The following is a 16422-nucleotide window of genomic DNA, read 5'->3' on the forward strand; positions in this document are numbered from 1 at the left end:
AATGTATTTATCTATTTATTTTAGCTCTCATTAAACCATCTTTACTCATTCTTATGCTAAATGTTCATTACGGAGTAAACACTATAACCATTATATAGAATTGCATGCATCTTTCTGTTGATTTGTACATGTGATCCGGCTAATGGACTTGACTTTAGCCCACTGCAACAGTAACACACTTGATTCACACACTCATTTGCTGGGATTAGCTCTAATCACTCAGTAAATACAGCCATTATTCTACATCCCTAATATATATACATATATTTAGTTTTTGTTTTTTTGGGGGCTCAACCTTTAGTGAACTACTTTTTATAGCCCATTCAGCTAAAATGTTTTAGTTTGTAAAATATCGTCCAATTTAGCTCTCTTCAGTAATGTCTGTTCAATCAGCCAAGCATCCCCAAATAAGCAAGGCAACATGACACCATCATGGCATGGTTTCATTCCAGGCTGCAACACAGGTCAGATTTGAGCAGAGGACTTGTCTGGTTCTCATGGTCTTATCCCGATGGCTAACGTGGTCTTCAGGGGGGATCTGTCTCTGGAGCTCATCTAGCTGACATTCAGGGCTGTAGAGATCATCTCTAGGTGCTGATCCACCATCTGATCTGGATACATACTGGATCTGGGTGGCTACATTCATCTCGGAATAAAAATGAAGTGGACTGATATTAGCATAGATGCCACTGAGAACAATAAAGCACATTGTAAATGTAGTAAAAACTTTCAACACACTTTCAAATGAGCGCAATATGTGATACACATTAGGATTCACGTTTCATTGATTTCACAGATTAACGACTTATAAAGAGAAAGACGCAAGATCTCTTTTCACATCACAGAAATACAAAAGATATACAACACACCAAAACTAGCTAAAACATTTAAAAAGGTTTTCAAATGTATGTTTTAATCAATTTAGTTTACTAATTTATTCAGTACTTCACTAACTTAACGTTACCTGATGACTTAACTTTACATACACTGTACTATACCCACATTTCTTCAGATATATACATCCCATAAAACACTTTCTAAATGTCCCCTGAAAAAAAAAAAAAGTGGCGGGACATACCTCTTGACAAGACGGCACCGTTTCTCCCGCAAAATCACTCAGTGGCTTGCACGTCCAGAATGATCTCGGTGTTGGCTGGATTCATTTTTATTACTTACTCAACATTTAGTGGCCTGAATTTGAAAATAGTCCATTCATTTAATGTTTTAAAAACACATTTGTGCAGACTTAATATAATATGTATGTTTAGAGCCGTCAGAGAAAAGAGTTTAATAACCGTCTTAAATAGCATGACTGGAAGAAAAAAAAAAAGAAAGATATTAGTGTGAAGTTTAAGGGATAGAGAACAGAAAGTCTCATTAGCTCTGTATAGCAACAACAGAAGTCAATGGAAAGTCCCATAATTCTGGAAAAACATGCGTGACGGATGTAGGCAGTGTATGTCTCTCCACAGTCTCTCCGCAGGCCTTCTGTCTCCCCCAGCCCTCTCCTCATGTCCTCTGTACCTTGCAGTATATCTGAACAAATCACTCAGCACTTCCCAAGCGCCTCACCTGCTGATCTCTCTTCTTTCCCCTCTGCTCTCTCTATCCTTCCTCTGGTGCTACTACACTCAGCCCGGGTGTGATCTGTTGTCCACCCTATTTCCAGCTGCCATTATTGATCGGCACAGCCGGGCCTAATTATCTGAGTTGGGCTTGCAAAGCATGCTGGGAGCTGTGAAGCACTTATCCTGTAGAGTGAAAGGAGTCAATACAGCACTTAGTGAAAAATGATTAAAATGATCGAAATGAGGGGACATAAAGTCTGTTTGTGCTACTGAGGCAGAGGTCAAAGAGGAAGTGATAAGTGTCGTCAGGATGCAGATGCGGAAATAACGTGGACACTCAAGGAGAGAGAAAATAAGAAAGCGATCCGAGGGATTCATCTCCCATCCGAACAGCCTTCACTCATTCATCTCGCACACTTTAATGTGCAATATTTTCTCTAAATGAGGCAGGGAATAGCCTGCTGCTGCTAAACAAAAGGATAATCTTGATAGAAAATGGAAATGGTGATACATTCGGTGTTTTGCCACAGTTAACTTTTCTCCTTTTTGTCCCAGTGTGAAGCAAGAAAGCCAATCAGCGTGATATTTCCACCCTCTTCAACCCCGCAGGCAATTAGAGTTGTGACTTCTAGAGTTCAATATGTACTGTAAAGAATGGCTTTTGAACAATATTTTAATCCCGTCACTCACTTCCTGGCTTTCATTAAATCGACCAGATTACAAGGGGCTATTCAGCGAGGCTTTGAGTTTGAAATGACACAGTCAGAACAAGCCGCAAGCCACGATTCGGGGGACGAGTCACCTTTCAAATGTAATAAACTGCATGCATGGAATTTCGATCACATGCTATTCATTTGAAGGTTTTTTTTTTTTTTTTTTTCAAAGTCCAAAGTCTTGCCACTCACGACTTGACATTGTCCAGGTCAGTGCACCTTTGAACACAGAGACTCAGACAGCAATTTTATACTTCTGTTTTGTCTCTTAAAAGACATATTTAAATACGACCTCTGACTGAGAATGGTGCTGGAAACCTTTAAAGAATGGACTATTGAAGTGATAATGTAGCTAAGAAATGTCAAATAAAAAGCTTAACTAACTTGAAACCCTCAATGGAAAAAATTGGTGATATGCACATTTTCCTTATCATTTAACGGGGACCGGCCAACAAGTCATTAGCTTTAGCGCTGCCGATTTCAGCAAATGCCTTTAATTGAATGCATGCACGAGGATCTGGCACATTTCATGAATCTCAGCCAAAGCAAACCACCTAAATATGCATAAAGCCCTGCTGTTTAATTCTTCTGTTTGTTCTGTCAACAGCGGTGAGAATAGACTCATTTAAGGGTGGCTTGAAGCATAACCCATCTTTTAACAATTCTCGTTCAATCATTAATTTAGTTGAATACTGTAGAATTTGCTAAAAATATACCCTTACTTTATTACTGTAATTATACCGCTGCTAATGCTGTATACTACTGTTCAAAGGTTTAGAGTCAATCATATTTAATAAGATACTTTTTTTATGTTAATCACTAAGGCTACATTTCTTTCATGTGAATTACTGTAATATTGTTAAATACTTTTAAGATTTAAATTGACTACTCCAAAATGTGACACGTTCCTTAATAAATCACCTGTCACTTTTGATCATTTCCATTCACACAGCACAGAATGCTGTCGCAATGAGATTTCAGCGGTCTACAGTTGTTGTTTCTTTGTGGTTCTTTCTGCTTTTAGTTTTGTCTTGAATGAAATGCATGCTTTGGATCATGAGCTGTTCCAAACCTTCTCCATATTTTTTGTTCTTTCTGCAATTTTGAAGATCTTTAATAATCAAGGTTGATCTTGATTCCGCAAAAATAATGCTTTTCCATTATTATTATTATTTATTGGTTTTGTTTGCACCTTGAGGCGAACATGAGCAATTGCTCTCATGAATTCTTCTCTTGATTGTAGACTTTGACAGTGACACATCTACCTCCTGGAGAGCGTTCTTCTCTTGGCTGGATGTTGTGAATGCTATGGATGTTTTTCTTCACTGTGGAGAGTAATCTCTGATCATTCACCACTGTTGTCCTCCGCGGACAACCATGCCTTTTATGTTCCTGAGCTCACCAGTGTGTTCTTTTTTCTCTCAGAATGTACCAAACTGCTGATTTGGCCACTCCGAATGTTCCTGCTATCTCTCTGATGGATTTGTCTCCTGCTTGAGAGCTCCTTGACTGGATGATGTGGGTTTACAGCAACAGCTTCCGAATACAAACGGCACACTTAGAATCAACTCTACTCTTTTACCTGCTTAACTGAAGTATGAAAAAAAGGAATAGCCCCATGGCTGTCCATTTCGCCTAGGTTACTTTTGAGTAAACTGTTCAATAAGAATACAGTTTTTAACTACAATGACATTTTACCAATCTGGATACACCCCAATCAAACAAGCATGCATTAACAAAAAGACACTTTCTACAATTTCAAATATAAACATCAGCGCATTCACAACCTCCCAGAATCGCATGCTATTTCCTACCATTTATCCACAAACGGTGCCCCACAGGAGATGCTTACATTACAACACCAGGAAGCCTTGGCTTGGAAGATGGACTCATCCTTTAAAGAATTTGCTTTACTTTGCTTTCACCTCCAGCAGGCTCAAGTGAAGTGATGGATGAACGGTTGGTGTGACAGACAGACAAATAGATAAATAGATACAGAAGCAGAGAGCTTGACAGATGAATGAACTGGATGAAAAATAGATAGCTGCAAGATACAAAGAGAGTTACTGTAAAATTATCACACATGATATAAATCAATGCACTTCAGAAGCGTTTCTAACAAGTACTGTTTACTACCATAAAAGCTAAATTATGTAGGAAGCCACTGATATTGGTTAAACAAGGTTCACACTTCTTAAGATAACCATGGTAACAGATGATGTTTACTTATACATTCATGTGTGCAGACATCTGTTCAGAACGACTGAGGCCCTTACGCGATCACTGAAATATACAGAAGGCAACACATAAACACAACCTAAGCTCACTAAAAAAAAAAAAAGTACCACAAATGTACTTTCTTGTTGAAATTAAATTATCACTTGGTGGTATTTTTATTTTCCTTTTCATGATCTATGTAAAATTTTCTCCATAGCTAGCTAAAGTACAATAAATGTAGTTTCTTGCTGAAATTAAATGATCACTTTGTGGTGGCATTTTTTGTTCCTTTTCATGATCTGTGTAAAGTATTCTCCACAGCTAGGTCTGTATGAATGTTTTGTTTTTTCTGATACGTAGTAAACTTGCTTGGTAGCTCACCTGGTACTTGTGACAGCTTTGCACTTGTACAGTCTGTTATTCTCAGATGCGATAGACCATCGACATTTTGGAGCCACTCTTTTTCCAACTGTTTAATGCAATTTACTGAAAATTTCACTTTGAAAGCACTGGAATAGCATTTTGTATAAATGTCGCCATTAACACGTTTTTCAAATAAGCCTGGGTTTTATAAAGACGCATACACACACACCTTCACACCGACACGTCTGCTTTGCATCACAGCCTAAAGGACCAGACTTCTCACGTCCCTCTCATCATTCTCTCATTTGTTCATAATTCTTTCATTCCTGACTCTCATCTGCTATTTCCTACAGACACGTCCTTATCGGATGGTGCAAAGGGATGAAAAGTGTGTGTATGTGGGATTAAGCACACTGTTCTCTTATCTCACAAACACATTCTCAGGTGTCAAAAGTTTTACCTCCCTGATAGATAGATAGATAGATAGCGCTGCAAAGTAGAAAGAGAGAGAACACGGGTGCTAGTCAGAGAGAAATGGGAAATCTCTGCCATTACAAAAGAAAAACAGTTGGACGGGACTACCAACCGTAAAATTAGTCTTCAAAGAGGTCAGTGGCACTACATGGAACACACATGAATATAAAACATCCCCAAATCTTGTTATGAACAATTTGTCTCAGAACAGAACTGGAATTCCATTATATGTGTTATTGCATATGTGTGTGGGTGGTGACCATCTGAGAGGAGATATTATGATATTAAACACCTCTAAATAAAGCTAATTTATGTTAAGATGAGTGACAGGGTGCTGTTGCGTGTAGTGCACTCCATGCAGGCGTTCGCTTGAGAGGACGATTTGATTGATGCTTTTAATTGTGCCATGACGCTCAGCTCATCTTCGCTTTGAAGCACTCGTCATCAGCTTAATTCTCTGTACTGTTTATCATTTAGCCTGAAAGTCAGACAAATTTCAAGTGTACTGTAGATGAAAATATATACACAATCATGATTAATTCTCTCTCACACACACAATATTGGAATACTGGAAAGACATATGGATGTTTACATATATAGAAAATGACCCTTTTACAATTTCTGGACATTGGTGTTCCCATTACCTTTGTTAATAAAAGGGTCAAGGTTCAGTTGGCTGGTAGACCCCTTGACTAGCTGCACACACGTTTAAAACATTTAGGGGCCGATAAGAATATATATTATAGATGATATGTTTTTGAAAGTAGTTTTCACTTAAGGATGTACTAAATTGGTCAAAAGTGATAGTAAAGACATTGCAGTCAGGACCACTTCTAAGAATAGAATTTATTGTGAATTCTTTTGGATTTGGTGACAGGCTTCAGCTCTGAGGGGCTCAGCTGCCATACTAGACAGTTTGAGATAGCTCCTTGATGTATAAATCCTCCACCTGGAACAAAAAAATAAAAATCCATATATTTTTTAGCTACATTTTGCAGAAAACTGGATGTAGAAAATTGCAAATAGAGATTACAATAACAGTCTAGTCAAGATGATTTCCTAAGCAGATAACTGAATTGTGTAGTGCTATGGTGCTTGGAGGGGATTGGGTGGGTGCAGATATCTGTACAATAATTGAGCCTGATTGACAGGCGATCTGACCAATCACAAGGTCTTATCCAATATTTAAAAACAAATCAGACAGGAGAGTACATTAACTTTAGAAAAAGCGTGTGTAATGATGTTTTCTGTGGAAATAATATGAATAAACATCAGAAAATATTTTATTTTATTTCTGATGTTCATTCATGTTTATTTCATGCTTTTAGTAAATATGAAAAAAATGGTGCTGCTTGAACTGAGGCAATTTATTGATCTGTCAGGACACATCAAATAACCAGAAAACAGTAGTACGTAGTAGACATTGTTTGAATTTTTTAAAAAAAGGCTGAGACCTTGTTTCATACCAGAAATAACCTGCTCTGTGGTTTTGGTTGCTCCTGCGTATTTTTCACTGTGAGAGAACATTGTGTGACACATAGCAACAGTAACTAAGGAGGGTGGGTATTTGTGAAGATTTAATTCCAAGTCCAAAGTAATTAACCAAAACAACTGTTTCAACGTGGATAAAAAAAACAACAAAAAAACAAGAATCAACATATTAGAAGGATTTATATTTATGAACTTTGCAACATGTCAACTAGTATTAGTAAACTGTCTGCTTAATAACTTCTAACACTTTACTTTGACTACAAGAAACAAGTGTTCAGCATGTCAAACTATTCTTCTAACCCTAAACCTATAATATTTTGAGTATAGACATTTAGTTGCAAACCAGCCTTGGAGCACTCTTTGCAAATTCTCACCACTGCTAACCAGGAGTAACCTACAAACAATACCTGAGTATGAGAACTGTTTATTTGTTTTCCATCTATTCACATTTTAATATGTGGTCTTGTTAGGAGATGATAAATGATATTCACATTCACACCTGTGTCATGTATATTTAAATAGGAAAAGAAATAGAAAACAAATGAATAAATATTAAAATACTACTAAATAAAATGTTCTACAAAAAGAAATAATAATAATAATAAAATATATTTTCTATAAGCATATACGATGTATACATTACATACATATGTGGCTTTGCTACATTCAGTGCCAGTTACAACTACCATTGAGATTTAAACTTAAAAATGGTCTCGTCAGACTGTTGTTAAGAAGCTCACAAGCTATTATATTGAGGTTATCTGAATCTCTTACCCAAAAATACGATCCAAACACATCCATTATCATCATTCTCTCTATCTTTTGCTTCCTCTCACTTTCTGACAAACATACAGACTCTCTCCTTCTCTGTAAATCTCTTTCTCACAGTATCTTTGCCTTATAACACTGTCTGTGGCAACATAAACACACACACACACACACTCACAGAGTGGCTATGGAGTGATGGCAGCCTGCACTATGAACATATGGGAGTCATAACTCAAGCCTCGGATTGGCGTAGAAACCATCTGCCCTACAGCAGGAGGGATGATGCTGTAATGCACACAGAGACACACACATTCACCGATGAGTCCTACAGTATCGCTGCCTCCTCCTCTGCTGCAAGACATCAGATCGAAATATCTGGATGCAGCATAACAAAAAAAAAAAAGAATGGCAGTAAATGTTCATTTCCGCAATCTATTCCACCAGAAGACCAGCAATGTCTCAGATCACATACTCTGCTGTATGGTATTACTGGTTATCCATAACCTCTCCCTGCGCTCTGAGAGGTTAACTGTGACTGTGTGCAGCTGGTCAGAGTCCACTGATTGGAGACCCCTATGGTGGCTAGTTGTTGACAATAAAATTCATACATTTCACACAAGCTACCTAACTACTGAACTAAACATACTTTTGAGTTTCTTCTTTTCATTTCTGGTTATTTTATGTTGTACTACATCCTTCCAGAATGTATTCATGTAATTGTGTGTGTGTGTGTGTGTGTGTGTGTGTGTGTAGATAGATAGATAGATAAAGCTAAATCATGGATAGTGTTTAACCTTTTCGTTTTGTTTTTCATTTACGTATGTTACGGTTGTTCTGATTTATGTACAATTCCCATATGGCTTGAGCTTATTGTTTACAAAATTTCTGATCTTAAGCACTTGTTTTTGTTTTTATATTGCGCAATAAACTGCAGAGTGAAGTCATTAGTGACTAAAGCCTTAATGAAAACTGATCAGGCTGCCCTGGAGGTTTCTAGCAACCGCTTAGATTGATGACTGTGGTGCAATTGTTTTTGTTTTAATGTAGGACTAAAGAGAGCGAAAAGAGAAGAGAGAGGGAGAGAAAAGAGGGAAAGAGGGAAAGCGAGAGATAGGAATTAGTGAGCTTAAAGGGCATTATGTCAGTATACAGAGGATTTAGCGCTTTAGGCGGATTATGGCCCTATCGCTTGATGGAGGGAGGACGGAGCCTTTAGTCCAAGGATGACCATTATTTTTCCTTTCTAGTGTGGGTGGCAGAAATGGGAAACCTGGCCAGTCGCTTATGAACATCGAGGTGAACAAAGGTGTGATTTCTAAAAAATCAATCAATTTAAATGGGCTAGATTTAGGATTCAATAATATAACATCGCCACCCACATGCTTCTATGAAAAGTAAGTGTTCAGTATGAAACTAAAACGATCATTTATTTCAGCATGGAATTGGGGATGCATATATATTTTGCATTCAGCAATAGCACAGCATGATGAAGTTACGCCACCTTCTTTCACTGCGTAACATCAAACATTTACTTGTTTCCAAGAGTCGCCGCCTCTGCCTTGACATTTCGGATCCATGGCAGATATAGGCTGGCCTTATTGAGAGAGAGTGCCTGAATGTTGAGGTAAATAGGTGAATAAAGTGCAGAGAAGAACCTGTCTGCATTGATCCACTGGGTGGAGAAGGCTTCACCTCAATCAGTCTGTTGGTCACCCAATCCCCCGTGTTCTGGTCTGAAGCTGCTGAGCCGAAGCATTACACATCTAAGGTGTGCTCCCAAGACGACAGCTGGGAATGTAGACAGCATCACATGTACATCAATGTTTAGGAGTTAGGAGCTCAATGTTGGTAGACACTACTCATCAAGGCTACATTCGTGTTGCTTCTACATGACTGCCTGTTTAGTCACGTCCACTGATTGTACAACACTTCCTGTTTAGAACCACCCAAGAGAGAGAGAGATAAATACAGAAATTAAATGATAGATGTCTCTGAAGACGCTATGTTTGCAACAAAGTTGTGGGAAATGTCTTTGCCTTCCTTTTGATTCCAACATTGGGAAAAGTATTTTATTTTTAATGAAGTTCCAGACTGTGGTCAACTAGAACATGGTTCTTTGTTCACTTCATTTTTTACATATTAAATTTACAAACAAGGCACAGTTTGTTGCAGGGTTTTCAGTCTAACAGCAAAACGTCATCATTGTTATTTTCTATGAATATTTTGTAAATTATGGTAAATTTTATATCTCTAATATTTGAATTATATATAAAATGGAGCATGCTTATGTTTGGGGTTAGGTTAAGGGGTCGAAAAATGTAAATCATTTATTGACAAAACTATAAAATTGTCTGATAATTATATAAAAGATAAATAAATATTTAGTTTTTTAACAAAAAATATGTAACGATTTGTCAGTTTGAAACTTTGAAATGTCTAAATTGTATGTTTTAGCATCAGTAAAAACATACAAAATGTATTGCTTGTACACTTTATGTATTCTTACCTACCCATAAACATGAGATCAGGCTATATATTTTTCAGCAACTATATTTTGAATGTAATTTTGTACATTATCTAAAGTTATTAATACATAGCTGCAGTTTGATTGATATTACTTAGAATAGGTAAAATAAAGTAAAATTGTCACTTTTTAAAAATTATGTCTTCCTATATTGCTAAATTGTGTGATTAAGTTCATTCAACTTAATTATATTAATACTGGTTTATTGATTCATCGCTAACTGATTGTCCAGTATATGCGTGTTCAGAGTTTTTGCTTGAGAGTGCCTCGCCAATAGCTTCATAATATGCTAACATCAACTTAACAAGCTGTTGACTAGGCCTATTTAGACAGTAGGAGCTGAGTAGGCTTTGGCTCCAAGGATTAAAAATGACAGCGAATGTAAAATGTGTCACTATCTTCCTCCATATATTTTCCTTAAATCATTAAGTGCACTCACTGTCATGCCCTTGAAATGGTAAAGAAAAAAAATCATGTTCCAATTTCAGAGGCAAAAGAGGATGACCAGATCGCAGGGTTTAGCATACGGATTCTGTGAGTGGTAATGGCCTCCATTTGTCAATAGATAGGTGGTACAGCTGCAGCCAGTAGCCTTATGCCTGAGGGAGGAGACCGGTTTGTCTGACCACCTCCTCTCTCTCTTCTTTCTCATTCTGTCTTTCTCTCTCTCTCTCTCTCTGCTCCACAGCTCTGATCATGGCATATTTTTTTCCTCTGAGGATGGATTTTAGAAGAAGAATATTGGGCATTACGGAAGATTTACAGCAACTGCACACATGGTGTACAAAAAATGTCAAACTGAGCAGTTTAGACATGGTAATTGTATGACTTCACAAAACCTTTAATGGGAGACATGTTTATACTTGGCCCTTATAATGACAGTCTCTCTCAATTTATGTGTTCCTCATAATCCTTCATACAATCAAATAGCACATCACACGCGCCGCTTGTTTGGTCGAGGCTTACAAAGAACAAAATAAATTTTTCTAATAGTATATATATATATATATATATATATATATATATATATATATATATATATATATATATATATATATATATAATTGAGTAGCAGTAGAGAGCATGGATCAAAAATGTAATAAATAGGGCAGTAAATGAAAAGCTCTATAACTCTATTTATACATACGCTAATTAATGCAAAATATGTTCATTTCAAATATACTATTGTAGTAAAAAGGTGGGAAAATTAAGGTGGGAAAAGAAAAAAAAGAAAATGCAGGTGTGAAAATTAAGGTGGAACAGGAAAGCATATATGATGGTGACAGATGTTTTTTTTTTTTGCAATACAATTTGAACTTTTGAATTAGAGATACAGTAGCTGTTTGGAAATAAATGATGCACGCTTTATTTATACGTCTATATTGGTAATTACTGATTGAGTTGAGAGAGTGCATTTAACTATTACACTCTGAAAATTAAATGTCAAAATAGCTTTTCAAAAGCTACAAAAGCTTTTTTTTTTTTTTTTTTTTTTTAACTAATATCTACTTTTAAGGTACTGCTATGTTACATTAAGAAGTAAATAAGCTACCTTTGTACTCTTGGATATCACTCCTGTGACAGATTTTGTCTTTTTTAGAGAGTGAACCATAGTTACATTTATTCAGCATTTTCCACCATCCCTTCTCAACCTCCATTACCTGTGGGAAAACAGACAGTAAAATTGTTGTACATACTGGGTCTTACTCGTTATTATGGGTCAATACTGAACAAAAGCATAAAAATTGAATGCAGTGTCAAAAACCACGGGTAGAGTCTAGCTCCCTGTGATGCTCTGATTCATGCATTATTGGTGAAAATGATGCAAAGCTGTTCGACAGTACAACTATATATTTATATATATATTGTACGCATGTATCATTTATTATGATTGAATGCAAGGAAACACTTCACTAAACAGCTTAATGACAGTTTGGTTTCACAGTAACATGAACGTGTTTGAAAGTATGTCACATACACAATTGTACATCATGGGCCGATATTGGCATGTTTAATGCGCCATGAAATAAGCAGCCTCATCACTATCTGTCCTCATGAATCTGCAAGTCTGCAAATCAGCATTCAACAAAGTGTCAGGTTCACACACACATACACACACACACGCATGGAAACACACACACACAGCCTTGTGTCAGCAGCAGGCAGCCAAGAGGATTATAACACAGCTTAATATCTGATTTAATTACCACAGTAACACAGTGATCATGGCTTATTAGTGTGAGGAAAGAAACGGAGAGAGGAAAGAGAGTGCTGGGAGAGAGAGAGAGAGAGAGAGAGAGAGCTAGAGAGAGAGAGAGAGAGAGAGAGAGAGAGAGAGAGAGAGAGAAATGGAGGGAGGGAGGCAGAGATATTCTCAGAGCTGTGGTTCCTCTGCTACCCACAGGAGTAAATATGATCTTTTCTCTACACTCACCTCCTTGCTCATTTTGTCTACTTGTATTTTCACTTAGAAAAAGTTGTATTAATAAAATCTAGATTAGAAATGTTGCTGAGGATGAGTTGGGGCAGTCTCAAAGGTTTGTTATCATTTATTTGGCCTTATACTGTCTTCATTCTTTTTAATTTAATTTAAATTTTAAATTTAATTTTAATTGAATTTAACGTTATTATTATTATTGTTGTTTATTGATTTATTTGTTTTGTTTTTTAGTTTTTTGGTTGGACCTGTGCAAAACTAAATACTTTCTCATCCAGTGAAATGGAATAATTTATCTATCTAATAGTATTTCTATTAAAAATGGTCATGCAATTTAATAAATGACCGCTCTTTAAAATCTTCCCAGTCTACCGATTATCGTAGTTGTGGCATTAATCTTCAAATATGATTTAATGCAAGGAATGATAACTCCTAACAAAAATGAATCCACTCCACCAGTTAATTGCTCTTCAACAGCGAATCTATAGAAACGATAAAGAGACAAAATTATAAAGACAGCTGTGCACTTGTTTCTCTAAAGCATAAGGTCTATATTAATGTGCTGTATGGTAATAGGTTAATTATGTTGGAGCCGTTAAGTTTTGTACCGAGAAGCATATTAGCTGAAATTGCAGATGAACCCTTTATGGTCTACCTCTCAAGTGCTGAGCACCCTGAAGCACCGCTCAGCTAAACCCCTGGGTCTGTCCCTGGCTGGGCTAGAGCTATTTTAAACTCCTCTGGAATAAGATTCAGGCTCGAAGACAGAAGGTCACGGTCTCAACAGAAGCAAATGGGAAGTAGCTGCCGTTTAATAGTAGTGTTTGTTGCAGTGTATGCTAGAGCTGAGCTCTCAGGATACTTCAGGATTCCAAATAGTAAACGTATCTGGGCGCCTGTATACGTCTATTTAAACCCCTGCTCTGATTTTATCGCATATGACCACAAATGCGCAATTGAATTCATAGATTTATTTGGCCTCTATATAAAATATACATACACGCCGCCCCAGGAGCAAAGTTCAATACCATTTGGATGTGTGACTGCAGAATGAGAATGGAATGTAGTATAATGAAAAAAAATAAATACTTCTACAATTCAGCAATGTTTTGTACATTTAGAGTCTAACTCTTTCTGCATTTGTCCATCTTTACTTGCTGGATAAAAGAGATTAAAGCCTTTTAACTCGCAAGCATGAGTGCAAGAGTCCCTTCCAGCCGCCTAAGAATCCATCTGTCTCCCCTTTTTTCTCCCCATATGGACACACTCATACAAATAATATAATAATAATAATAATAATAATACACACACAATAATAATAATATAAAGCATTTAATATAAGATAAGATAAGATAAAATAATTTAAATTATGACAGCATTAAGATAAAATAACAAAATCTAGTTATAATATAACATTTGTGTATGTTTAAAAATAAAAGAAAGAAAAAATAGAGAGAAAGTAGAAAAAGTTATTCAAGATTACAAATACTCTAATCTGAAATCAGAATCCCCAAGAAGATTGGATCAAAAACACCTTGTATGGCTGGAAAAGCTTTAAGATAATAAAATAAACATTAGCGTTGGTATGAAAATAATCTTAAAGGCCATTAAAGTTAAAAATCGGAGGGCTCTGGAAGGAGATTAGTACACATACATCGACTCAGATCAGCTTAGGACGCTTTCATATCGGTATGGAAGATCCAGGTCCACCAGATGTTCAGGTGCTATTTATAAAACCTCTTTATCGTATATATCCTGTTGTGTAAAACAGGCGGCCGTACATCTATGAGTAGTCTCATTAAGTTCCATAATCATTACCTGTTCATGCCAATGCCGAAGAAAATCTTCAGCATTTGTGTCTGCAGCTATCCACATAAAGCTCCTGTGCGTTTCTTTTATTTAAGGGGACGGTTTATCAGACGGGGAGAAAGAGAGAGAGAGAGAGAAAAAAAGCTGCATCTTCCAATATGTTCATTTGCTTCACAGTCAGTTTTAGGCCATCATCACTCAGGGACTTGTCAGCACCAAGCATGGAAGGAAATGTAGGTATGCTTAGTGATGGAATAAAAACAGAAAAGGGGGAATAGACTGCAAAAAGAGAGATGCAGATAATAGCTCACTGTGGCCATCAGCCGCTCGGGACATTCTCCGAAGGCCCACTGTGTTTAAAACTGGTGCTTTTATGACTCCTTTCTTTTAAACATGCTTCGCACTGCTTTCTAAGCAGAAGGTGCAAAGCCTCAACAGCTCTGCAAATGGTCCCTCTGGAACATTTGACACATGGAATCTAGAATGCCCTGACAACATCCTGTGCTTCCAGTCCTCTCGCCATCAGAGTTTCACTATTTAGGAACACAGCCGGTGCATTTCTATCACCTTCTCCATCTCTGCAAAGATAAAGTCTGATTAATCAGGCAGTGCATTTAATTAAAGAGAAAACTTAGGCCAGTAATTGAACGTGAATAAGTGTTTCTGCTCACAGCCTCACCCTGTAAAAAAGAAATGCATTTAGTCATTTTTCCTGACGCCGTGAAATACATCAACAACTGTTTAACTCCGTTCGCGGACCTCCGTCGCCGTTGAGAGAAGGTGCGGAAATAGTTTCCTCCTTTTCTCCTTGGAGATGGAAGAACACTGCAATTATCGAGACGGTGTCTGTTGCGAAAGAATGTATATAAAATGTTTTCATCTTCTGCAGCCCACAAAGGCCTTAGATCGTTAAAAGTTTTTTACACGACGCAATTAAAGCACAGAACAACCTCCTTTGCCATTACAGTCATAAATAAATATATATGTCATGAATAAATAATACATACGGAGTGTTTATTGACAATACGCTAAAAGACCACCTTGTTGGCAGAAGCTATTAACACTAACTAGTCAATATTACAAAAGATGAACAACAGCTAGGTGGTAATGCTTTTGTCGTGATAAACCTTTTATTTTCTCCCTTTTCAAATCTCATTTTACTTCATAAAGGCATTTACTTTCAATAAAAATGTAGGAAATATTCAACAAGTTGAAAATAAAGTAAGGTAATGAAAGTACTGAATTAATTGCATGAGCATAATAAGTAGCGTAAAGAAGGAAAAAATCCGCTATTTTCAATTAGTCTAAATAGAACTGTATTGCTATTACTTAGCACGCATGGTCTTGAATTAGCCTAATATAATTTAAACGGATGAGTTATAAAATAATTCACACTCCACAGTAGTCATGATGGCCAAAAAAAAAGGGCTGTATAGACCAAAACCACTTGTACCAGGCTGTAAGTATTTTTTTTCTGCTGTAAAGTTTATGGACTATTTTATTATTATTATTATTACATACAAAGAATAAAGATGAATCTGCATTTTATTCAACTTTAATGGCAACACTGTTATTCTGATTCAGCACAATCAAAAAAGCAAACAAAACAAAACAAATGGCAAGAGCTTGAACAATGGTTATGTGCGGACGCCAAAGGCCCGGCCATCTGGACTCATGACTTTGCACTCCACTGTACTCCAGTTATAAGTGGCGTGGGCAGCGAGAGATCTCAAAAGCAAAAGTGATCTACCCTCCAGCCGCGCTAACCCATGCCGCCAATGCAACTTTCCAGTTAACACACAGCTACATTACACACCTCACAGAGGAACGCGCCATTAGTAAATACTCGCAGAGAGGAGGCATCAGCACAGCCACCGTAGAATACATAATCTCAGCTACACCCTCCACTAATTCACAATGAATGACCTGTGTTCCTTGGGGCTGGAAAGAACACAAATAGTGTACCTATAATGTAAACACAGTCACTTAACAGACAAAAGCTTTTCACAGACTAAACAAAGCTAATTGCATCTGAAGAGCAGTAACAAACATACTATG

At 36.9% G+C, this 16422-nt stretch overlaps 1 protein-coding gene across 1 annotated transcript in view; it reads right to left on the bottom strand.

The window, feature by feature from the left end:
* Nucleotides 1–430: 430 nt before the first annotated feature.
* Nucleotides 431–16422, bottom strand: part of LOC122347964 (potassium voltage-gated channel subfamily KQT member 1-like) — a 28289-nt gene continuing 12297 nt past the window's right edge. The window contains exons 9-10 of the mRNA XM_043243195.1: nucleotides 16181–16305; nucleotides 431–689 (exon numbers count right to left, since the gene is read on the bottom strand). Of these exons, the coding sequence (XP_043099130.1) occupies nucleotides 431–689; nucleotides 16181–16305 (384 nt within the window). The remainder of the gene's footprint in view (nucleotides 690–16180; nucleotides 16306–16422) is intronic.

Source organism: Puntigrus tetrazona, chromosome 7, assembly GCF_018831695.1.
Source record: "Puntigrus tetrazona isolate hp1 chromosome 7, ASM1883169v1, whole genome shotgun sequence".
In the NCBI taxonomy this organism is placed as follows: domain Eukaryota; kingdom Metazoa; phylum Chordata; class Actinopteri; order Cypriniformes; family Cyprinidae; genus Puntigrus; species Puntigrus tetrazona.